This window comes from Choloepus didactylus, chromosome 6, assembly GCF_015220235.1.
Source record: "Choloepus didactylus isolate mChoDid1 chromosome 6, mChoDid1.pri, whole genome shotgun sequence".
Classification (NCBI taxonomy): Eukaryota; Metazoa; Chordata; class Mammalia; order Pilosa; family Megalonychidae; genus Choloepus; species Choloepus didactylus.
Genome location: NC_051312.1, coordinates 6598875 through 6622981, shown reverse-complemented (window position 1 = coordinate 6622981; position 24107 = coordinate 6598875). Strand labels below are relative to the sequence as shown.

At 49.7% G+C, this 24107-nt stretch overlaps 2 protein-coding genes and 1 pseudogene across 2 annotated transcripts in view; 1 reads left to right on the top strand and 2 right to left on the bottom strand.

Annotated features, from left to right (window-relative positions):
- The window catches only part of CPT1A (carnitine palmitoyltransferase 1A), a 77499-nt gene extending 63787 nt beyond the window's left edge, over positions 1-13712 (bottom strand). The window contains exon 1 of the mRNA XM_037838500.1: positions 13661-13712. The gene's annotated coding sequence lies outside the window, so the exon portion shown is untranslated. The remainder of the gene's footprint in view (positions 1-13660) is intronic.
- LOC119536560 (translation initiation factor IF-2-like) lies at positions 13523-15651 on the top strand. Its single transcript, XM_037839421.1, has 4 exons — positions 13523-13874; positions 14037-14179; positions 14239-14337; positions 15433-15651. The coding sequence occupies exons 1-4, from the start codon at positions 13523-13525 to the stop codon at positions 15649-15651; spliced, it is 813 nt and encodes a 270-aa protein (XP_037695349.1).
- Positions 15652-19352: 3701 nt separating this feature from the next.
- LOC119536559 lies at positions 19353-23829 on the bottom strand (annotated as a pseudogene).
- Positions 23830-24107: the final 278 nt, after the last annotated feature.

The following is a 24107-nucleotide window of genomic DNA, read 5'->3' as shown; positions in this document are numbered from 1 at the left end:
TCCAAGGCCCCCGGCGTTGTCGGGGGGCTCCAGACCTGCTCATTTTCACTCACACCAAAGACCCCACTTCTGCAATGCTGACCTGGCGGCAGGAAGGGCGGCGCTGACCTTCTGAACAGACTCGAGGTGGGGGGCCGAGCAGGTGGAGGGCACCCCCAGAACCCACCTGGGGTGCTGAGCCTGAGAGCCGCTGATGCGTCACCTGCGCTGCTGCTGCTTCCGGGATTCTGGGGGCTCCTAGAGGAGGGACACTCGTCGCTGAGGTTTGCACCCGAGCACTTAAGCATCTTACATTAATCCGCTCTTGGAAAAACACCAAGATTCAGAATAAGACGCTCGACAACAATGGCCTATTTATGACAACATTTTTAAATTCACATCCCCAGGCATCTATCACAGGATTGTCCTCCCTTCCTTCCCAACCTCAATCCCCATCACTCCTCCAGTCGGGCCAAGCCCACCGGCCCACACCCAGGGGTGCTTGCTATCTCCAGCTCGTGGCCGGGGTGCCCTTGGCTCCTTTCCAAGTTCCAAATCCTCCTTTCTTCACCCTTAGCTTAAAGACCATCTCTTCCAGGGACCTACTCGGCTCAGCCCCCCATGGGAGCCTACAAGTCACATTTGGCAATTTTACCTGCACTTGCTAGCAAGTCACATTTATTTGTAAGTCATTTGTTTCAATCTCCCAAAGTAAATTGTGAGCTTTTCAAGGACAGGAATCCTCAACTAATTCTCTGAATGAAACCACAAGGACCTCAAGACTTCTCCAACATTGGACGTTAAAATAACGTGTTGGGGAAAAAAATGCACAAGCACCTTATTCAATTTTAGCATTACCTCAATTTTAATAGCTTTTCCCAAGGCCTCCCCCCAAATCCTTGGCCAACTAATTACTCTGCCCTTTGTTTTCTGTGTTCCCGTCTCCTCTTTCCCCACAAGTGATTCCCCTTAACCAAGAATCACTCACCTCAGAGGTCAGTGGTCTGTAAATTCTAAAACTGGCCACAATCCAGAAAGGCCTCCATAAATCCGGCCTCGTGTCCTCCGAGAAGGTGGGGACACGGTCCTCCCACAGCGAGAGCCCGCGGCCTCCTCCCACCCTCCCAGGCCAGGTGCTGGGACCGGTGCAGCCGCAGGGAAGGAGGTAAAAGTTCACACCCATGCAAAGCGCGCGGCCAATTTCCAACCAGGCCCGGGAATATCAAGGTGTGGAAATCACCTCTGCCCTACAAGTCAAGCAATACAGCTTGCAACCAGCTGTGGGTTTCCAAGAAAACAGTCTCTGGGGCAATAGAAAGGTAAATAAATTCCACGTTGTCAGAAGTCTCTGTCCTTGCATTTGAAGATGTGGGAGAGCGGGAGATAAACAGGTAGAAAGGACAAGAGCTATGGCACACAGATTTATTTGGGGGGTTTTAATAAAGATCACAGAGAACCTTCCTTTCACCAAATTCCTTGGCATATGCTGTATAACGTGATCTGTATTTTGTCTGCATTAGCTCATTCAATTCCCGTGAGAACCCAATGAAATGGCTACTAATGCTATTACCAAATTACTAATGAGAAAACTGAGCTGGAATGTCAAGAAACTTGCCCAAGGTCACAGCCGGCAAAGAGCAGAGCTGGACTCAGACCCAGGGCTCCAAAACTCACGTTCTCACCTGCCAAGGGTAGGTAGAAGCACTACCTAAAATGTCCCTCTTGAGATTCCTAAATTTGCAACATGGATAGAAAATTAGGTCACGGTTGTAACCAAAACGATGAGATTTCAGCTGGCAATAAAACTACAGTAACTACAAATACAACCAGTGCCAACTCTAAAACTATTTGTATGCTCCAGTCTTCCAGCTCGAGTTGTCCAATTCACTTGAACGCAGCAGCAAGCTCTGCTTTCTATTGAAATCCAGCTGATATTTAATATCCAGAACATATTAAGAACTCCTACAACTCAACAATAAAAATACAAACAACCCAATTTAAAAATGGGCCAAGGATTTGCACAGACATTTCTCCAAAGAAGATATTCAAATGGCCAGTAAGTATATGATCAACATATACTTATGATGCTCAGCATCATTGTTATCATAAGATTATGTTATCATATTGTGTTATCATATTATCATATTATGTTATCATATGATGCTTAACATCATTAGCCATTAAAGAAATGCAAGTTAAAACCACAATGAGCCTCTTTTTCTCTCTTAAGCCCACTCGGCACGTAAACTCACTGCCCACCCCACTACGTGGGACATGACTCCCAGGGGTGTAAATCTCCCTGGCAACATGGGAAATGACTCCTACAGATGAACCGGGACCCAGCATCGTGGGATTGAGAAAAACTTCTTGACCAAAAGGGGAAAGAGAAATGAAACCAAATAAAGTTTCAGTGGCTGAGAGATTTCAAATAAGACTCAAGAGGTCACTTTGGAGGTTACTGTTACGCATTATATAGCTATCCCTTTCTAGTTTTTAGTGTGTTGGAATAGCCAGAAGGAAATACCTGAAATTGTTGAACTGCAACCCAGTAGCCTTGATTCTTGAAGACGGTTGTATAACTCTGTAGTTTACAGCGTGACCGTGTGATTGTGAAAAATGTGTGGTTCTCACTCCCTTTATCCAGTATATGGACAAACGAGTAGATAAATGAGGACAAAAAGTAAATGAATAATGGGTGGGGGTGGGGGAAATGGGATGTTTTGGGTGTTCTTTACTTGTATTTGTATTTTTGTTTTCATTTTTTTGAGTAATGAAAATGTTCAAAAATTCATTGTGGTGGTGAATGTACAACTACATGATGGTACTGTGAACAACTGATTGTACACTGTGGATGACTGTAGGCTGTGTGAATATATCTCAATAAAACTGAATTTTTAAAAAAACATGAGTTTTTGCCCCCATTTGTCTACTCATCCATCCATACACTGGATAAAGGGAGTGCGATCCACAAGGTTTTCACAATCACACTGTTACCCCTTGTAATCTACATTGTTACACAATCATCTTCAAGAGTCAAGGCTACTGGGTTGGAGTTTGGTCGTTTCAGGTATTTACTTCTAGCTATTCCAATACATTAAAACCTAAGACGTGTTATCTATATAGTGTATAAGAATGTCCACCAGAGTGACCTCTCGACTCCATTTGAAATCTCTCAGCCACTGAAACTTTATTTCGCCTCATTTTGCATCCCCCTTTTGGTCAAGAAGATGTTCTCAATTCCACGGTGCTGGGTCCAGATTCATCCCCGGGAGTCATATCCTGCGTTGCCAGGGAGATTTACACCCCTGGGAGTTGGGTCCCACGTAGGGGGGAGGGCAGCGAGTTCACCTGTCGAGAAGGCTCAGTTAGAGAGAGAGAGGGCCACATCTGAGCAACAAAGAGGTACTCGGAGGAGACTCTTAGGCACAATTACAAGCAGGTTTAGTCTCTCCCCTGCAGCAACAAGCTTTCTAGGGGCAAGCCCCAAGACAGAGGGCTCAGGACATCAAGCCGTCAGTCCCCAGTGTTTGTGAGAACATCAGCAACAATCCAGCTGAGGAAGTCCAACACCTCCACATCCTCCCCCAGCTCCTCAGGGGGGCCCCAAATATATATTTTTATTCTCCACCCAAATTACTTTGGAATGTGTTGCTATTTCACTCTAACCTATACAGACCTACCATATCTCACTTCCTATTCAAAGTTCCATGCAATCGTGGTGTTTGAACCAACCGACAGTAGAAGTTATATTGTTAGAAAATATAGATCCTACACTAAATAAACAAGTCTTCCCTTGGTCTCATATGGAAGTTGAAGTTTTAACACCCAGTTTCAACCTTTACCCTTTGGCCCAATTTGCTCTAGTCTTAACCAGGTCTGCTTCATTCATCTCTCTAATTGAAGTCTGGGCTCTTTTTCAGCTTTTTTTTTTTTTTTTTTTGAAACATTTGCTATGTGCATTAATATTGACATTCATATCTGCTGAGCTCTTGCTCCGAGTCCCAGGTGTCACACAGAAACCCAGTGTTCCAGAGACCAATCAGGTTATACACCAGGGGATCAACATCTCAGAGTTTGGAGGTAGCCATTACAATTCAGGAATAAATTTGACTGCTGTAAGAGCTTACAATCCAGCGACCATTACAATAATCATTTCCCTGTTAGGCTGTGCTCTAAGATTCAATTCTGAGTTTACACGTTGTAGTTAGTCCATATCAGTGAGGCATTACAGTGCCTGCCTTTGTTTCTGGCGTACTTCACTCAAAATGCTGTCTAGAGGATCCATTCACCTCCTTGTGTGTCTCACAACTTCACTCCCTCTTGTAGTTGCTCAATATTCCATTGCCTGCATACACCACAGTTCACCATTCTGTTCGTCAGTGTACTCTTAGGCCACCTCCACCCACTGCCAATCATGAATACTGCCTCCATAAACACCAATGTGCAAATTTCCATTCATGTCTCTGCTCTCAGATCTTCCAAGTACACACCCCATAATGAGGCTGCAGGACCTCATGGCCCCCACATACTTAGCTTCCTGTGGAACCACCACAGTGACCCCCAGAAAGGCTACAGCATTCTGCCTTAGTAGATAGGTACATCCCTCTCTCCATGTTTTCTCCAGCATTTTTACCCCCATTTATATTTTTTCCTATAATTTTATAGAGATAAATTCACATAACATACAACTATCCACAGTGTACAATCAGTTGTTCACAGTATCATCACATAGTTGTACATTTATCACTACAGTCAGCACTTGACCATACTGATTACTATGAAAAAAGTGTGTTTTTTTTTTTTTTTTTGGTGAATAATAAAACAGATAACAATAAAAAGAAAAATAAACTGTCATAAAATACAATATATTAGTAAGGACAGAAAACCACACCACTACCAAGAATCCCATATTCCTCCCCTATATCCCCCTCTCATATACATTTAGCTTTGGTATATTGCCTTTGTTACATTTAATGGAAGCATATTACAATGTTACTGTTGACCATAGACTCCAGTCTGCTTTGATTATGTTTTTTTCCCAAATACCATCCCTCTTTCAACACTTTGCATGGCTGACATTCATTTGTTCTCCCACATGTAAAAACATTTTGATATTTGTACATTTAGTAACAGTCATTGGCCACTCCAGTTTTTGCCAAGTTATACAGTCACAGTCTTCATCATCTATCTTTACCTCTGGTGTCATACATTCCCCTATCCCACCTCTTTCAGCTTTACTCACAGACATTTTTGTTGCATATACTTACAATATTGTGCTACCATCACACAATATTATGCTATTTATTTCTGGATCTATACAATCAATCCTGCTGAATACACTGTAGTCCTTCAGCATCAAATGTCTGATCTCTACCCTCTTTCTACCTTCTGGTAGCCTGTGTTATCAGGGTGGGATGGTGGGGATGACTTGGGTGTTCTTTTTTATTTTTAATTTTTATTCTTATTCTGATTCTTTCTGGTATAAGGAAAAAGTTCAAAAATAGATTGGGGTGATGAACACACAACTGTGAACAGGTGATTGTACACCATGGATGATTGTATGGTATGTAGCTATATCTCAATAAAACTGCATTTAAAAAAAAGATAGTGACTATAATATGTGATAAGAAAAGCCACAAACTTAACATATTTACACCTCTCCGACAAACAATAAAGAGATTTTGCAAATGTATAACCAAAAGATAGACAAACTATCAATACAATGGCCAAAATAAATGAAAAGGCATAACATTTAACAGGAAATACTAATGGAAAAGTAAACACGAAACAAAGGTGTACCCTCATTAATCTATGCAGTGCAAATTAAGACAACAATAATGTACCATTTATTGCCCACCAGATTGCCATAATTTAAATGCCTTATAATTTCAAGTATAGATGAGATTGAGATTCAGTGGATATCTTAGTCCATCACGGGTGGCAGTTTAAACTTGAACAACCACTTTGGAAAACAAGCTGGCATTCCCTTTAATGCCAAGTAAGTGCAAATCTTGCAATTGAACAGTCTACTTGTATAAACCCTGGAGAAATGCATGCAAAGGGACGTATACATAAATATTCATACATAATTACTTGATATAGAAAAAAGGCTGGAAATAAGTCAGATATCCATTGATAGAATGGATAAATGTTTTGTTATATTGGCAAAGCAGAATATTATTCAGCTATGACAAATAACAAATTAAAACTGCTTTGAAGAATATGGATGAATCTTAGAAAAACAATCCTGAGTGGGGAAAATATCACATCAAAGAAGACCTTTTACAACACGATGCAATTTTTATAAAATTCAGAAAGAATCAATACTAAACAGTTTTGTGTTTGGAGATATGTACCTATGGGATAAAATTATTTTTAAAAGCAAAGGGAAAATGACTCACTACCCAACCCAGCCCCCTACATGGGCCATGACCTTCAGGGATGTAAGTCCCCCTGGCAACGTGGGACATGACTCCTAGGGATGAGCCTGACCCTGGCATCATGGAATTGAGAAAGCCTTCTTGATAAAAAGATGGAAAAGAAATGTAACAAAACAAAGTTTCAATGGCTAACAGATTTCAAATAGAGTCGAGAGATCATTCTGGAGGTTATTCTTATGCGTTACATATGTATTCTGTTTTAGTTTCTAGTGTATTAGAACACCTAGAAGGAAATACCTGAAACTGTTGAACTATAATCCAACTTGATTCTCAGTGATGACTGTATAACTATACAACTTTTATTGTCTTACCGTGTGATTGTGAATACCTTGCGACTGACACTCCCTGGATCCAGTGAATGGGTGGATGAGTAATAAGACAAAGATAAAAAAAATATATAAATAATAAGGAGGCTAAGGGATATGGGATGTTTTGGGTGTTCTTTTTGATTTTTTTTTATTTTTATTATTTTTCCGGGAGTAATGAAAATGTTCTAAAATCGATTATGGTGATGAATGCACAACTATATGATGATACTGTGAGCCAGTGACTGTATACTTTGAATGGATTATATGGTGTGTGAATATATCTCAGTAAAATTGCATTTAAAAAATTCAAAAAAACAAAACATGAGATACCACTTCACACCCACTAGGATGGCTACTATTTAAAAAACAAAAAATGACAAGTGCTGGCAAGGATGTGGAGAAATAGGAACTCTCGGGTATTGTTGGTGGGAATGCAAAATGGTGCAGCCACTGTGGAAAACAGCTTGGAAGTTGCTCAGAAAATTTAACATAGAATTACCATATGACCCAGCAATCCCACTCCTGGGTATATAACCAGAAGAAATGAAAGCAGAGACTCAGACAGATATTTGTACACCAATGTTCACTGCAGCATAATTCACGATAGTCAAATTCTGGAAGCAACCCAAGGGTCCATCGACGAATAGAGAAACAAATGTGTTCTACCCATTCAATGGAATTTTATTCAGCCGTTAAGAAAAAGTGACGTGCTGGTACAAGCTACCCCATGGATGAACCTTGAAGACGTTACGTCCAGTGAAAACAGCCAGACACAAAAGGTCAAATATCGTATGATTTCTCTTACATGAAACACTTAGAATCAGCAAATTCATAGACACAGAAAGCAGAATAGTGGTAATCAGAGGACGTGGGAGGGGAGATTGGGGGGTTAGTGCTAAATAAGTATGAGATTTGGTTTAAGATGATGAAAAGAGATTGGAAATAGATCATGGTGGAAGCTCCCCAATATTGTCAATATACTTAATGTCAAAGAACTGTCCACTTACAATGGTTAAATGGATTTCTGTGAGTCTTAACCACAATTAAAAATAAGTAAATGAATTAATTTTGTCTTAAACGCAGCTGCCAGCAGCCCACCTCCTCTAGCAGTCAGCAGTGGTGCTGGAAATCCGTGGGGAGAAGCTACCAACGGAGGGGACAGGTGACCCCTGCACAAGCACCACACCCGAAACTCCTTTGGGGACTGCCCTCTACCCACGGGTCCCAGCGATGGGAAGAAAGCCTGAGGCCGGGTGGGCTCACCAGCCCCCTCCCCTGGAAAAACTCCTGGGAGAACACACCAAGGGCGGGGCGAGCATCCTCCATGGTGGACGACAGAGCAGCCATCGGCCACGACACATTATTTGCTGCCTGGATAACAAAGGCCCGGGACGGTCCATGCATGTCTTGGAAGGTGACACCCAGGCGGTGGCTTCTGCACTGCCACCCAAACTATGTCGAGGAAAGTGCCAAGAAGGTTCTGAAAGGGCACCCCCAGCTCAGGGGGGTCCCTGAAACCAGCATATGCAGTGGGGTTCCTTGAAACCAGCACATGCAGCGGGGTGCCTGCTTTTTGGGGTTCCTTCTCACTCTCTACTGATCTTATGCTGGTGGGTGGGGTGAGAAGTTAGGTATAGGCAAAAAGTTAGTGCTAACGGGAAGAAAAAAAGAAAGCTCCCTCCAGTAGACGTTTGGGGGAGCCAGAGCATCTCTGCCCCCTGGGAACCATGTCCTATTTACTGGATGATGTCACTCTCTGTAACTGCTCTTGTACTTTTTAATTAAATGTGCACACAAATAGAAATAAATAGTATTTCACTAACCTGATTGGAAATACCTTAGACGCAAGAACATGAGACGCAAAATCCACTTGATGTTTTGGGGAAGGTTTCGTGAACAAGAAAGGTTCATTTACTACAGGTTGTTTCTCAAATTCAGGACTGAGCATTCAACTTTGCACTATTTAAATTGGCCACGCAGTTAATTTCTTGCAGGAACATTTATCATGCACTTTTACGGGATAAATCTGATGGGTCAAGTTAGGATAAAAAGGAAATTCTGAATCGTTGTACTTTTGACTACAACTCTTGAAAATGACACAAGTCCCACCTGCTGAGATTCTGTAAAAATACAGCAAATTCCAATTTAAGTCTTTTACTGCTCAATATCAAAGTCCTGGGCCCACAAGTACCAAAAATATGCCTACCACTGAGAATTTTAAAGAAGTGGAGGTTATCTCCCAGGATCTGGGAACAACAACCAGCCAAGATTTTCATTATACTGCACATTCCAGCTCCCCTAAATTGAAGGAGAGAGTGCAGGTGAACCATCCCACCCACCCCAGGCTGTAACACAGGTGCACATTCTTTACACCTTCCTCACCATAGCCACGTGCAGCCCAGAGAATCCTCCAGCAACGTCGATTTCCCTCCCTCCCAGTTGGGGACTCTGAGCCAGTCTTCTAACTTTGACACTCAATTTTCAATAATTTCGTGCATTTATCTTTAGCATACTTTACCGCCCATGGCACAATAGTATGTGTTTTTAGAGAAGAAACCAAATCAAATCTTTGTATATTAAATCTTTTCCAGGGCACTAGAGGAGCTGCCATTGGAAAACCAGTGATAAATGCTTTTTATAAGTGAAAAATTAGTTCATAAACAGCAAAATTTGAATTATAGCCTACAACAATTTCTGAAAGAGAGGATTATTTTGTGTTTGCTTTTAATACAAACACGTATTACTTTTTAAATGGGAGGCGATTCTAGAGGGATGGAATTGTCCCCATTTGGCTCCTCAGGAGCCTACGTCCCTGTCCTCATGGAGCTTACACATGATCGGGAGAGACAGACAAGTACAATGGATCATGACATAATGTGCGGTATGTGCAGGACCCCAGGGGGGAGCCATCGCTGGCAGGAGAAGACGGGGTCACCCAGTAGAGCAAGTGTGAGCATGAGGGCAGCCCCATGTGCAGAAGGAATGCGGAAGTCCTCAGCCACCGTAAGCAGGAAGGACCTTGGACTGTGGTGAGGGACGCCACGGCTTCCTCTGCTTTCCTGCTATGAACTTCCCGTGACGCAAACGACCAACCCTGCCCCAAGGGGCCCCCCTCTGCATTGAGAGGCTGCAGCCATCCAAGGGAGAGAGGCCCCTAAAATGCCCTGTCATTCGGTCAACAGGCATCTGAGTGTCGGCTCTGGGTCACGGAAACCGAGAGGAAGGCAAATCCGAGAGCGATTCAGGACTCAGCTCTGACTGCACGGGGAGGTTTGGGGGGCCGGGAAGACTCCAGGATGACCCTCGGGGTCCCGGGCTGGGTGGGTGAACCGCAGTGCCACACCCCAGCATCAGAAGTCCGAAGATTCCTTTCCTTGGTACCTAAAGAACACGAGGTCCGACGGCTAGTCGACAGCCCTTCGGAGACAGCAGTAACCACCCTACTTCCCAGCCATCCATGGTGGCTGTAGGGTCCTGTCCTCCCTGGAAGTCACAGCTCACACAGCAGCACAGCTTCTTTCAATCATTAACTTCCAAAAACATTCCTGGGTGAAGGAGCAGCTCACAGAAAGGAGAGACCAAGGGGACATGTACTCAGAACTGAGGCCCACTGTCACGGGACCCAGCGAGGTCCAGCTGGCCATGGCCCCTGCCTGCTGGGGACCCAAAGTCCACCTGGTATTTGCATGGGGTAAAAGGTGAACTTTTCAAAAGGCAACAAAATACCAGAAGACAAAAAGCAGAAAGTATTCCTCAGTTGGTGTTAGTGACCGATTTTTTAAAACACAGCCTCTATCTCCTAGAGTTTCTAGCAAGATCACAGAAATAATGGTGACATCGGGGCGGGGAGCCGAGGGGCGACAGTCTCCTTCTCTGTTTTCCCATTTGCATGACCTGTTTTTAATGTTTAATTTTTTTCTTCTTAAAGAGCAGGGAAAGTTCCAGGCAGGCAGAGGACATTCTAAGAAAGGGGAGGCCTCTTAAAAGCATCGGATCATCTCTTAAACACTCTTTGAAAAAAAATAAAAACACACGATCTCGAGCAGCAGTTCCATTCTTAAAACAACAGCCGGCCCGGAACTCAAGTTTCCAGCAAGCGATGGAACTCTGGCCTGCCCAATAATATAAGCCTGCAGAGTGACTAAACATTTTTTCCAACAAAGGGAAAACGTCAACCAGCGAAGGGCAGAAGCACCCCTGGGCCTGTGCGCGCGCTCATTTCCGCCTCTCCCCTGCCACCGCAATTAGGGTTGAAGCTGCATTTTCAACCGCCGCGCAGAGCCCGCGCGCGTCCTCGCCAAGGACACCAGCGCCAGCAGCCGCAGCTCCCGCGGCCCCGCCCTCCCCCGCAGGCGTCACGTGACGGCTGCAAAAAAGTAGGGGAAAGGTCGCCGGCGGGAGCCCCGCCCCTAGGCGGGCCGGTCCCTCCCGGGCGCGCAGATCCTGTTCCACCGGCTGCGCCCGGGGAGACGCTTCCGGAGAGCGCTCGCTGGCACGGCCGGTGCCACCCAGACCACAGACAAGATGCAAAACACACCTCTCCGAGGCAAAGGCTGGGCTGTGCAAATGCGCAACGTTGGGGGCAGTTAAGGTTGCGGTGCTTCTCGTGGCACATACCACGCCGCATCCAGCCAACTGGAAGCGCTGGCACCGCTCCCCACACGAGCCCAAGGAACGTGTGAAAGTGCCAAGCGCAAACCATCCCCTCCAGTAAAAGTCGGTCATGTTTTTATGAATGGGGAAGCGGGGCCTGGGCTGGGCAAGCGCAGACTCGGGCCCCGGGACCCCGCGGCCCCCGGCAGCTGGCCGTTCCGCGACCACTGGGCAGGGCCGAGCGCAGCGGGGGCGCAAAGAGCCGCTCGCTTTGTTTCTTTCTCCTCCTCCCTGGCTTGGGGGGCGAGTTTCAGCACAGATTCGAAAGGTTATTTTGGCCAGAGTTTGATGCCAATTTCTGCCATTTTGATACAAAGTATGTGCGCTCCTCAAGTTGGCCCCTTTTCTCTTAACAACTGTTGAAATGGAGTTCACTGTAGCAAGGTCAAGTCTAGCCAGGCTTCATTGGAAGGAAACCAGTAATTTACATGAGAAAAAGAGCCCACAGGCGTTCAGAGGCAAAAAACAACCAAAAGAACTCACCCTGAATGCTAAATTCAGTTCACACTAAAAACTCACAACACTTCCAAAGACACAAGCCTTCTTGAGCTCAGTTTACAACTAGACATTGGCCTGGGCCACTAGCATCATATTTATGTCTAATTCACTCTGCAAGAATCACATTAAATAATTTGGAGAGGAGGCTGATGCTTGCTGGCATAAATAAAAGACCAGTGCCCTTCAGCCATTTTTTTATTCATCTGGTTTGTGGTTTGGAAAGAGAGAAACATGCTGGAATATCTGGAATGACCAGAAACCGGACGCCTGTGGGAAAAAAAAATGGTGTAACAAAATACACATTTCAAAAGGTTAAACTGATTTTCATTTTACTCAGTAACTTACAAAGGTACCAGTTTCCTTCTAAATCTATCGTTGAATATTTTAATACGTGCAGCACAGAGAAACTGAAGGCCTGTCCCGCGTTGGTGATACTGCTTGCTTTGTAGTCAACGGTGGTAATTACTTGGGATTTTTAACTCAGTTTAAAAAAAAAAAAAAAAAAGGCAAAATCCAGCCTTCATCTTTGCTTCCTTACGGATTTACATTATAAAGACCCTTTCCAAACAAAACTAAAGACACTGGTTTTTCGCCAGCTGAGATGGTTGCGACTAAAGCAGCACCGATTTGGGGAAAGCGGGGGGGACGGGACCCGAGCCTCCCGGGCGGTGAGAGTGTGACGTTCGCAGACGGCCCTGACCGCGCCGTCGGGGCTCCGAGGCTGCACCCGCCGCGCCCCACGCCAAGGCCAAGTTCTCCGAGGCCTGGCCACGTGACACATCCCGGCTCCTCCCGGCCCGGCCGCCTCGGAGACCCGGAGCGACCTTGGGTGGGCTCTCCGCGCCCACCTGTCCTGGACCCAGAGCCGCACCGGGGAGGGCGCTCGCGAGCAGAGACCCCTGCCCGTCACTTTTGCGACGGGCGCTGGGACCGCGCCGGGAGTCCCCGCGGTCAGGGCGTGTCCCCCGGCTGCCCTGCGGGGACAGGCGCGGGGAAGGGGTCGGCGGCGCCTGGGCAAGTCCCCAGTGCATCCCTCCCGCTGCCGCACAGGGCAGTCCGCGGGCTGACCGACCCCAGTGCGGAGCCCCCAGCCCCAATCCACTCGTCGGGAGTAATGGGGAAGGGAGATGGGTGAGGGGAGAAGAGGTCGGCGGCGCCCCGCCAAGTTGCGAGCGCAGCGCTCAGGATGCCACACCGGACGGTCCGCGGACGCGCCCCCAGATCCAACCACCCTGGGGCCGGAGGAGGGGAGGGAGGAGGGGAGGGAGGGCAACCGCGGTCCTCAGCTGACCCCGGGCCGGAGGCGACCTGCCAAGTACCGAGGACCCGGCATCCCTCGGTTCCCGCAGGGACCGGCCCGCAGATTAACCCACGCCGGGTCGGACCCCCAGACCTAATTCACTGCGGGGGGTTGGGAGTACAGCTTGGGTTGTGGGGGGAGACGGCGCCGGCGGCCCCACTGGCCCCGGGCCGGAGGCGCCCTAGCAGGTCCGCAGAGCCAAGCATCCCTCCGGCTGCCGCACGGGACCGCTTCGCGGGCTGAGCGACCCTCGGGGGACCCCAGACCCAATCCACTACTGGAAGAGGGGAGCCCCCCCACCCCAGTTGGGCGCTCTCCGAGAACCCCGCCGTCTGAGGGGAACAATGGGGGTCCCCCTCCATGCCCCCGGCTCCGGCAGCGCCCCGCACCCCCCGGGCCCCCCGCCAAGCCGCAGCCCGCAGGGCGGCGCCCGCTCTCGCCCTCGCCCTCCCCGCGGCGCGCGGCCTCGGCCCGGGCCTTACCGAGCGAGCGACCCGAGGAGCGGCGGCGGCGGCAGCGGCGGACTGAGCGAGCTAGCGGGCGCCGGGGGCGATGGGGCGGCTAGCAAGGCCGAGCGCATCCGACGCCGGCCGCGGCGATTGGCGGAGCGGGCCCCGCGGCGGCGCGGGCGGGCGCGGGCGGGGCCTGCGCGGGGCGGGGCCGCGGGCGGGGCGGGGACCCAGGGGCGCCGCTCGAGTGAGGAAACTGAGGCTTGGAAGCGCGCCCGCGAGATGCGGCCCAGGACGAGACTCCTCGCTCTTCGAGCCTCAGTTTCCTCCTCCGTAAAATGGGCCAGCTCATTACGGCCGTGCCCTTAAGAGCTTAGCCCGGGGCCTGGCGCGCGCTCCCCACTTCCAGCCATCATCCGCCCGGTTGACCCCACACCCAAACAGGTGGATGCTGCCATCCCCCCACCCCTTTCTGCAAAAGACGAGGCCAGGCCCGAGGATCGATCCCGAACTCGCCAGGACCCCACACAGCTAAGAAGTGGTGGGTGCGACGTAGGGCCCAGGGCCGACTCCAGAGCCCCCCGCCCCACTTCGCGGCGGTATCCCGCCAGGTGTCAGCGGTCGCGATCCGGAGGCACCGGGGCTCGCGGGAACAGACGCCGGTTAGAATCCGGGGTCACCGCTCCGAGCCTTCCCCTCCTCTAGCTGGGGTAAAAATCCCCCCTTGCGGGACTTGAGGGAGATTTGCTAAAGTAATTATTCCAGCGCGGGAACGAAGTGGGGGCCAGCAAAGGGCAGCTCTGGCCTCTCTCGAATCCGGGGCAGAGTGGCCGAGCGTCCCCTTGTGCCGCCCCCTGAGCCGGGGAGAGGGGCCGGGAGCCAAGGGCGCCTGCGGCGGGGACGCCGCGGGGGGTTCCGGGGGGGCAGAGAGAACAGGGAGGGGGGGCTCCGCGCTTCCCGCCGGGAGAGCCTCCCTTCTCACCCCATCTTTGCTATTAGTGCTCTCCACACTCCAGCCGGCGCCCGTGCAAACAGCAAGTGCTCCATAAAGGCACCAGTTTTACGAACAAATACCCGACCCTCCCCAAAAGTCAATCACCCGTTTTGGTTATGAAAAACCCACGCTTTGTTTGCTCTTTATAGTACTTGCTGGTTGTCGCCGGCAGAAGGGTTTAAAAGAGAAAATGAAAGTTCCCTCTGGGTCCCCGCCCCAGCCATCCCACAATGATGCCCCAGGCTCATTGTTCTCGAGCAGTCAGAGGATCGGTGACTTTGGTGACTGTTTTTTTCACTCGGCTTAGGTCGTGGTCACAGTTCTCGGTGGAGGAGCCCTGGTCACCCCCTGTCTTTCAGGCTGCACAGCATTGCATTGGACGAATGTGCTGATTCACTTAACTGGGCACCGAAGGACACGTCGCGCCCCTTTTCCACCCTGGCGCGTATAAATAGAGGTGCATCGGCCACCGACTCCGTCTTGGGGCGCCTGTTTCTCTCTGCAGAATAAATCTCAGAATCCAGGCTAAAGAGCAAGCACGTGACATTTGGATGCCACTTGCCAAGCTGCCCTCCGGAAAAACTTACCAACATCCACTCCCACCCACGCGTGGGAGCGCGGCGAGCTCGCCAGCACAGGCTATTATCGGTTTTTAAAATTTCTGCCAATCCAGAAGGACAAATGATCTCTCCTTATCTCGAATTGCGTTTCTTTGAGGTTGGCAATAGGGGATTTCATCCTCCCTGCTGGCCCGGAGGAATCTCAGGCCCCCAGACCCCCGCCCATTTCACTCCCCTTGGGGCTGGGCCAGAGCTCACCTGCGCGCCTCTCCCTGCACGTGGGCCTTCCCGGCGCGCGCCTCGGAAGCTGGGGCGTCACCTTCACCTCAGGTGTCCTCCCCTCCTCTCTCAGGAACCCCGACGTCTGCAGGTCCCCGCTCCAAGGTCGCCTCTTCCCTGGCGCCCTCTCCCGTCGCTCGCGCTGCTGGGATCGGCCCACGCCCAGTCTGTCCCGGGCCCTGCGGCCTTGACCGTGCGCCCCTCCCCGCGCGCCACCTGGGCCCCACCTGCAGGCCTGGCGTGGGCAGGGGCGGGGACCCGCGCGCAGGGCGCACCTGGGCAGAGTGACCCCTCCCGCCGCCACGCCGCGGCTCTGCTGGGCAGGTAGGTCTGCAGCCTCCCGGGAGCCCGGCCGCGGGGCTGGGGGCGAGGGGACCGAGCCCCTGGGGAGCTCCGAGCCCCAGCCTGAGTTCCCTCCCGGCCAAAAACATCCCCGTGCGTGCCTCAGAAGCTAGAATCATGTTTTTCAAGCTCAGTTTTTACAAATTCTTCCTCATTTTGAGTCTAATTCTGTAGCAGCTGTGTTCTGTAGTTAAAGGAAACTTTTTCTTTTAATTCATGTAATGTTTTTATTATCACGGGGGAACTTGTCTTTACTCTAAAAACGCCTTTTTATGGAAAACTTCAAACATAGATGAAGGGAATGAGTAGAGTGTAATAAAGCCCCACACAACTCAAATTCGGATTCCACATGACCCATCACTATTTCCCACCCCCCTGGTTATTTTAAAGCTAACCCAAGAGTCCTAGTGTTCTGTCCACAAATTCCACACATTATGTATCTCTAAAAGATAAAGTTTCTTTTTTTAAAACGTGCCCACAATGCCACCGTCACACCGAAAATAGAGGAACAATTGTAAGACAAAACATGTAAACGCCCAACTGGCCTGCCAAGAACACAGCTCAGCCCCTCTCGGATCTCACCAGCCTCATTTCTTGCTGGCAGCTCCCAGCAAGTTCTGATCCAAACGCGTGTGAGCGTGTTGGTGCTCAGCAGCCAGGTCCCAGGAGGGGCAGGGTTGTAATCTCAGAGTTCTGTGCTTCCCTCTCCTTTCCAAAGCCTGAGCCCCTCTGAACTTGAACCTTGAGCCCCTGTAGGCCCTGAGTAAACAACCACAGTTCCACGTCAGGGCGGTGACAATATTTGCTCAGCCAGCATCATTGGGGTCTGGTGAGGACAAAATGAGGTGCAAGCACAGAGAATGTGCCAATGGAAGGATTTCATGGCGGCAACAAATGTGTACTTAATTGAATAGCACTGCCCTATGACCCGACACATCCACACCGGGAATGTTTAGATGTTTATGGAGTTTTATTCAAACTGCCAAACAAACAAAAAAAAAAAAAAAAAGGAAACATCCGTAAACAATAGAATGGTTAAATTGTGGCTTCTCCCTACCATGTAAAAATAAACAGCAACAAAAAAGAACAAATGACCGATACACACAATGACGCAGACCTTATGTTAAGCAAAAGAAAGACACACATGCAGATATATATAAATATCATATAATTTCAATAACATAAGTTCAAGGACAAGCAAAACTAACCCGCAGTGACGGACATTGTCTGACAAATGCATGCGGAAGCCTGCAGGGGTGCTGGGCGGGGGACTGGGAAAATCCACCGATCTGTAGGTGTAAGATTATGCGCTCCATGCCCTTTACTATAGGTATGTCATTGCTCAACGTTAAAAATTAAAATGAAAAAGGCTCAGAGGTGTGGCACTGACTGTGGGTGGCCAGGCCCAGGGTGAGCCCAAGTGCAATGAAGAGGAGGTGATAAGGCCTGGCCCCGGGGTTGCCTGGGGGGGCAGCAGCGGTGGAGAGGAGAGTCAGAGCGGGGACCAGAGCCCTGGGGGGGGAAGCGGGGCCTCAGGCCTGAGCGGAGGCCACCGCTGCCGAACAGCTGTCCTCCCCCTCCCTCCCCTCCCACTTTCCACTTTCTCCCCCCCACCCCCGTCCTCTTACAGCCCTCCAGGATAGGGACACCACTCTTGTTTCTTCTGCACCTTGGGGTTCCCAGCACCCTGAGGGCCCATTTCAGGTGCAAGGAAGTTTGGGAGGAGTTTGCTTTCCTGGGAAGGCATCGCAGCGAGAGGCGGGAGCTATGGCCTGGGAATCCGGGGTCCACAGGGTCTGCACCGGGTCTGCTTCTGGCCATCTGGAGGGCGTTTCCCTGCAGCATCTGGGCCTCAGTTTCCTCACTTGAAACATAAGGATGTTGAACAAACTTCTCATCACAGTTTTCTTTCTCTCTCTCTCTCTCTGTCCCTCCCTCTCCCCCCCCCCCCACCCCCACCTTTCAGTTTTTTGGAGAAGCTGTGATTCTAGTGCTTAGAAGCTTGGATTCCAGAGCCAGACGGCCCAACTCTGCCATTCACTAGCTGGGTGATCGTAACTGCTTTTGTGCCTCAGTTTCCTCATCTGTAAAATGGGAGAAAGTAATAAAGCCTCCAGGTAGAGTCCTAATGGGAGTTCCACAGGTAAGTGATGGGAAGTCCTTAGATCAGTCCCCAGTATGCAGTAGGTGCTATCTAAGTGTTAGCTCTGGTTATGATTTTCCCCTCCACAAGGCTTATGTTTTCAGAAGCTTTGTTTGTAAAAGATGTACATTTGATGGGGGAATAACACGTTCTCGGTTATTAAACAGAAACGCACAATTGCCCTTTGGAGCACGCTAGCCATTCTTTCCTTCAGTAGCTGCTCATCTGGAAGGGCAGGCTTTGCCAAGGCCTGAGGTCTGTCCAGCAAAAAGCAATAAAGCTGGACATCGTGATTCGTACAAGTTAATCTCAGAAAAATGTGGAACCTCTTTAAGGCCTTCTGAAACAGCTGAAATAGTTCAGGGGTCACCACTACCACCTACTCAGACCCCAGATCACCTCTGAGGCCCCACCAGCCCAACCCACCTGGAGAGCCTGGACCTGCTGCTTCTTGCTGAGGCCAGAGCAGGGCGCTGGGTTCAGAGCAGGTGAGCACTTTGCAGATGCAGCTGGAAGCTGATATCTCTGCTTGCCCATCGCAGCCCAGCCTCATCCCTGACTGCAGTGTTGGCAGCCTCAACTGGGGACCTTGAAGGCAGGACGAGGTGACCTTCCCGAACCTCATTTTAGCAGATGCCCACCTACCCAAAGAGAGAGTAGCATTGCCAGAAGGCTTCTTGTTGAATTGCAAATTCTCCCTCTTGGGAGGTAGAGGAGGAGGGAGAAGGAGAGAGAGGCAGGTCCCACTTCCGGTCAATAGTTTTTAAACTTTTGGGGGTCACTGACCCTTGGAAACCCTGATAACAGCTAAGAAACCCTTCCCCAGAAAAATGCACACACCCCACATCCACATTGTTCTGGTTTGCTAATACTGCCGGAATGCAAAACACCAGAGATGGACTGGCTTTTATAAAGGGGGTTTATCTGGTTACACAGTTACAGTCTTAAGGCCATAAAGTGTCCAAGGTAAGGCATCAGCAATCGGGTACCTTCACTGGAGGATGGCCAATGGCGTCCGGAAAACCTCTGTCAGCTGGGCAGGCACATGGCTGGCGTCTGCTCCAAAGTTCTGGTTTCAACATGGCTTTCTCCCAGGACTTTCCTCTCTAGGCTGCAGCTTCTCAAAAATGTCACTCAGTTACTCTTGGGGTGTTTGTTCTCTCTTAGCTTTTCCGGAGCAAGAGTCTGCTTTCAACGGCCATCTTCACAGTGTCTCTCATTTGCAGCTCCTGTGCTTTCTTCAAAGTGTCCCTCTTGGCTGTAGCAAGCTCGCTCCTTCTGTCTGAGCTTATATGGTGCTCCAGTAAACTAATCAAGGCCCATGCTAAATGGGTGGGGCCACACCGCCATGTAAATTATCCAATCAGAATTATCACCCACAGTTGGGTGGCGCACATTTCCATGGAAACAACCTAATCCAAAAGTTCCAACTTAATCCCCACTAATATGTCTGCCCCCACAATATTGCATCAAAGAACATGGCTTTTTCTGGGGGATATAATATACAAACCAGTACACACATAAATAACAGTGAATAATTTCAAGGTGTCATGGAGCTTCAAAAGCCCATTTGCAGACATCTGCCATGCCAGGCTAAGAAAAAATTATCCAACCTTGGAAATAAGGCAACACCCTCACCACCCTTGTCTTGTTACACTGGCCCGTTTCTAACAGGCCCCTCCAAGAATAAGCTCAGTCTTGGGGGATGGGGCATCTTTGAGTTGCTACTGACCACTGGGTGCGCCTCAGACTCCACGAAGTTACATTTAACTTGTAATTTGGATCCAGTAAAAATGCAAATGATTTCCAGGGGGAGAAAAAAAGTATTCCCCAAGGTAATGGTTTTCCGTAGGACATTAACCAGTGATCTGTCCCACCTGCCCCTGGTCTTCTTGGGGGGGTGGGCATCACTAGGTGGAAATCTTTGCCACGTGCTCATTTTGCGTTGGAGAATCATGTTTTCACTTTCTGAAAGTTAACTCTGACACGTGTGGTGTGTGACAGCAAGATGCATTTGTGAGAGCTGACTTCACCGGGGAGCATCTCAGTGGGCCAGCCAGGTGTGGTAGAGGGAGGGGGTCTCGAAAGCGACCCCGGCTCCCTCTTAGGAACGGAATCATCTCACAGGCCGGAGAAGTGCACCTGTCAGAGGACTGAGACGTTCAGATGCTGGGGCATCAGCTGGCCCGAGGCCCCTGTCTGTTGGTCCAAACCACCACTCCTGTTCTGGTAGCGATGCTAGGAGGGTGGCAAAGAGTGGGGGGGAGGGTGCCCATGAGCCCAAGCAACTAACTGGCATGGATTTGAAAGTGTCAAATTGCCAGTAAGGAAACAATCAGAACTTTGATGGAGTTCTCTTGGGTATTTTTCTTTCCAATGATATGTAAGGGAAGTCTCCATAAATGTTTTAGCACACAGGACTCCAAAAGATCTGAATCCAGCCCTGGTGTCACTCATATGATTCATTCCCTCACTCATTCATTCAGCAAATGTTCATTAATGTGCAGCTCCACCAGGCCCCTCCCCTCTGGCCCTCCCCCTTCTCCCCTTGTCTCCTGCAGGAAGCCCAAACTGTGCTCCTGTCCCCACTAAGTCACCTTCTGTGACTGCACGCTTCTGATGCATCCTGTGTCTCGAGCGCCCATGTGGCCGGCCCTACCTCCCTTCGCCCTCCACCTGGAAGGAATTTTGCTCACTTGCTCTTGTCTTTGGGCCCTGCACGCCCTGTGCTGGGTGCCAGGGGGGACGACGGGGCACATCAGACCCATTCTGATTCCCTGGAAGGAGTGAAGCCTGGAGCAAGTGAAGTTTCCTCCGCTGCAAAATGGGGCAACAGTGACAACGGGGTAGGATTCACGCGGGGGAGTCTGGCCACAGCCTCCTCTCTCTTCCTCTCTCTCTCTATTAAGCAATAATTCACACACCATAAAAATTCACCTATGTAAAGTATACAATTCATTGGTTTTTAGTATAGTCTCAGAATTGTGCAACCGTCAACTCGACCCAATTCCGGAACATTCTCCCTAAACATTTTGCCCTAAAGCAGACACCGGTACCCACTTGCAGTCCCTCCCATTGCCCACTCCCAGCCCCTGGTAACCACCAACTTCCTTCTGTCTCTAGGGACTTCCCTGCTCTGGACATTTCATCTAAATGGAATCTACAATATGTGGTTTCTCGTCACTGACTTCTTTCCCTTAACACAATGTTTTCAAGGTTCATCCAGGTTGTAGCAGGGATCAGAATCACCAAATAATACTTCATTGCAAAGCAGACCCTGTTGTTTATCCTGTCACCAGCGGCTGGGTGCCCTCAGCTTCTTACACCTTTTCCTGAGGCCTCAGGTCCCCAGTGGCCTGCTGGGGGCAGGGAGGGGTGACGGGGGTTCTGGGGTGGGGGGTGACGGGGGTTCTGGGGTGCAGAGCTTCCACCACGTACTTGTCCCTGCCCACCTGCTCGCCCCAGAGCAGACCTTAACCTTGAAATGCCCCTCCATAGCTGCCTCCTTGCCCTCCTGGAAAGTTCCACCCACCAGCCTGCAAGATCCCGCTCCAAGGGGTTCATTGAAAATCCCTCCCTCCGAGGCCTCCCCACCACCCCCACTGTCTTTTACAAGGTCTGAAGGGGGTCTCCCGCCCCCTCTCCAGACCCTGAGCTGCCTGATGAGAGCCCCGTTTCCGAGGGCACAGCGGGGTCCGCTGAAACTTACGGAGGGCAACTGGCTCCTCGGCCGCCAGATCAGCCGCGGTTTCCTTGCTTCTGCCGCAAGCGGAGCAACTGGGGAGGAGGAAGCGGCGGCCCCCGCGGCCCCGGCGTGGAGGGAGGCGGGAGGAGGGCGGCCCCCGGGGCCGCTAGGAGCAGCCAGCCGCCCGGCTCCCGGGAATCGGGGTGTTCCCCGCAGGAAGCGCGGTGGCACGCGCGGGCGCTGCAGCGCTCCCCAGGGAGTGGGCGGCAGGTGGGGAAGGGGCGCCCCGGCTTCCCCGCGCCTTCTCCCCGCGCGCCCGGGGTCCTCTGGGCGCCCACCGCGGGCCGGGGTGGGGTGGGGGGCTGGTGTGCCCGGGTCAGCCGGGGTCAGCCGGGGTCGGGTGGGCAAGAGGGGATTAACGAGGTCAAGGTCGGCCCGGACGGCGGAGGCGGAGTTAGACTGTCAGAGGGACCGGCCTGGCCTTCCCCGCGGCGGCGCCGACGTCCGGAGACCCCAGGCGGAGAGCAGCGCGCGTTCCCTCGTCGCCTGCGCTCTCTGGACGCGGCGCGCGGCTTGCTGCTCCCGGGCCCGCGCGGTCTACACTGCGGCGCCAAGCCGCGCGCCCCCGGCCCGCCCCGTCGGGTCAGCGGCCGCGGGGGCGCGAGGAGGCCCGGCCCGGCGCGGGGGTGGCTGCCTAGGCCCCCCAGTAACTAACTTCTTAAATTACCAAATCAATGCCTATTCATTTTAAGAGCAGGAAACATGGAAATGGAATCATAAGAAGAATAACAACACTTTAAACATTTGCTTGGACTCTCACTGCGCAATCAGCATGTTGACATGACCCCCTTCAGTCTTATTTTTTTTTCAATGCTGAGGAAAAGGATGTTTTATTATCTTGACCACAAATTATAATTATATATAAAAGTTTATAAATGCAGGCTAATCATCTTTAAAGTCTCGAAAAATTAAATATATAAAGCACATAAAATAAATTCACTTGAAAAAAGTTTTGACATAGTTCTAAATGTTAAGTGGAATCACAGATTCTAAAGAATCACAGCAATCATTATCCAATCTAATATTAAGAGTAACAAAGAGATGTTGGTCTTAAATGTAAATTCACACACGTAGTGTCTACTATATAATAGATAGATCAGAGAGAAAGCATAACTGCAATTTCTGACAGCAAAAATTAAGCTAGTTTGCAAGTATTATACTCTTTAATGAAATAAGAAAGCAGATCCAAGTATAAAATGTTGGATAGTCCTGGCAACCGGGTCACCTGTAAGGAAAGTTTTTCAGGGTGGCTAGAATGGGCAATGAGACTAAAACTGGAATGTCTGACAATAAACTGGAGCCATTACGTTTATTTGTAGAGTTTACACACCCAAATATAACACAATTATACATTAGGATTGGCAGGAATACCAAATATTATTTCACAACTGACACTATGTGTGGCACAGATACAGGGTTGCTATGTTTACGACGATTCACTTCCTTTTGTCGATGAGCTTCTTTCATGATGTTGAAATTTCTCCTTCAAATTCTGATTATAATCCTTGGCTGCTTTTTCTCGTGATGTAAGCACACCCAACTTGTCAGAAGCATTAGCTTTCCACAGACGAATGTTCATGATGAGCTTCTTTTACGATGCGCTGCTCCTCTGTTCATCCCAAATGTCCACTTGCTTCTTTCCAGTGATGATCAATTCCGGTATACACTGTCTTTCCTAAAACCGTATGCAACAGCTCCTCGGCTTCTCCATGGCCTGGTCCATCCATTTTCCAGTGCTTCACAGTTTTGTCATCACCAATAGTAAAAAAAGGAATTTCCACAAAAGCGAGTACATGTGCCTCGTACAGAACCTTCATGTGCTCGTATTGTATGGATACATTTTCGTTTAGTCAAATTCCAAATTTTAACGTCTCCATCACATGCCCCAGAAAGGACTGTAGCCAGGCTCTTTGGATGCTTTGCCAAGCAGTTGGCTCCATCTCGGTGACCATCCAGGGAAGCAAGGAATGGTTTTGCAAATACCTGTTCCAGTTTGGTAGCATTTAAAGCTCTTACATATTCTCGTGGGATCTCAAAAGGATGTAAGGCAGGATCATAGTTTCTTGGAACTCTCTGTTAGTCCAACTTTGTTGCCCGAACGTAGTTGTCCAGGTTCCTGCTCAGCATCTTCACCTTCATCTTTGGGGTTTGCCCTCACCCCACAGCCTTTCTGCCCGGGTTCCTGTTATAGCCACCTCCTCCGCCCCCCTTCAGGCTTTCTGAGCGCTACTTTCTGCCTATTTTTTTTCCTGTGCGCTTTATAAAATGGGAGTCCTGGGACCTTCAGGCCTTTCTGCGCTTCTGAGTCTCACTGATGAATTTTCCCAAGTGGTAAAGTCTTCCTCTTGGGAATAAATTGGAACAATTTATTGTTCCTTCCCCCTCCTCTTCCATCTTCCCTTTCTGGAGGGACCCAC

What these genes read in the sequence shown, in the direction of transcription:
- LOC119536560 (XM_037839421.1), top strand. Translation starts at nt 13,523, where the DNA reads ATGGGGGTCCCCCTCCATGCCCCCGGCTCCGGCAGCGCCCCGCACCCC. An exon ending in GACCCAGGGGCGCCGCTCGA is followed by an intron (nt 13,875 to 14,036) that starts GTGAGGAAACTG and finishes CCCCACTTCCAG; the next exon opens with CCATCATCCGCCCGGTTGAC. An exon ending in TAAGAAGTGGTGGGTGCGAC is followed by an intron (nt 14,180 to 14,238) that starts GTAGGGCCCAGG and finishes GTATCCCGCCAG; the next exon opens with GTGTCAGCGGTCGCGATCCG.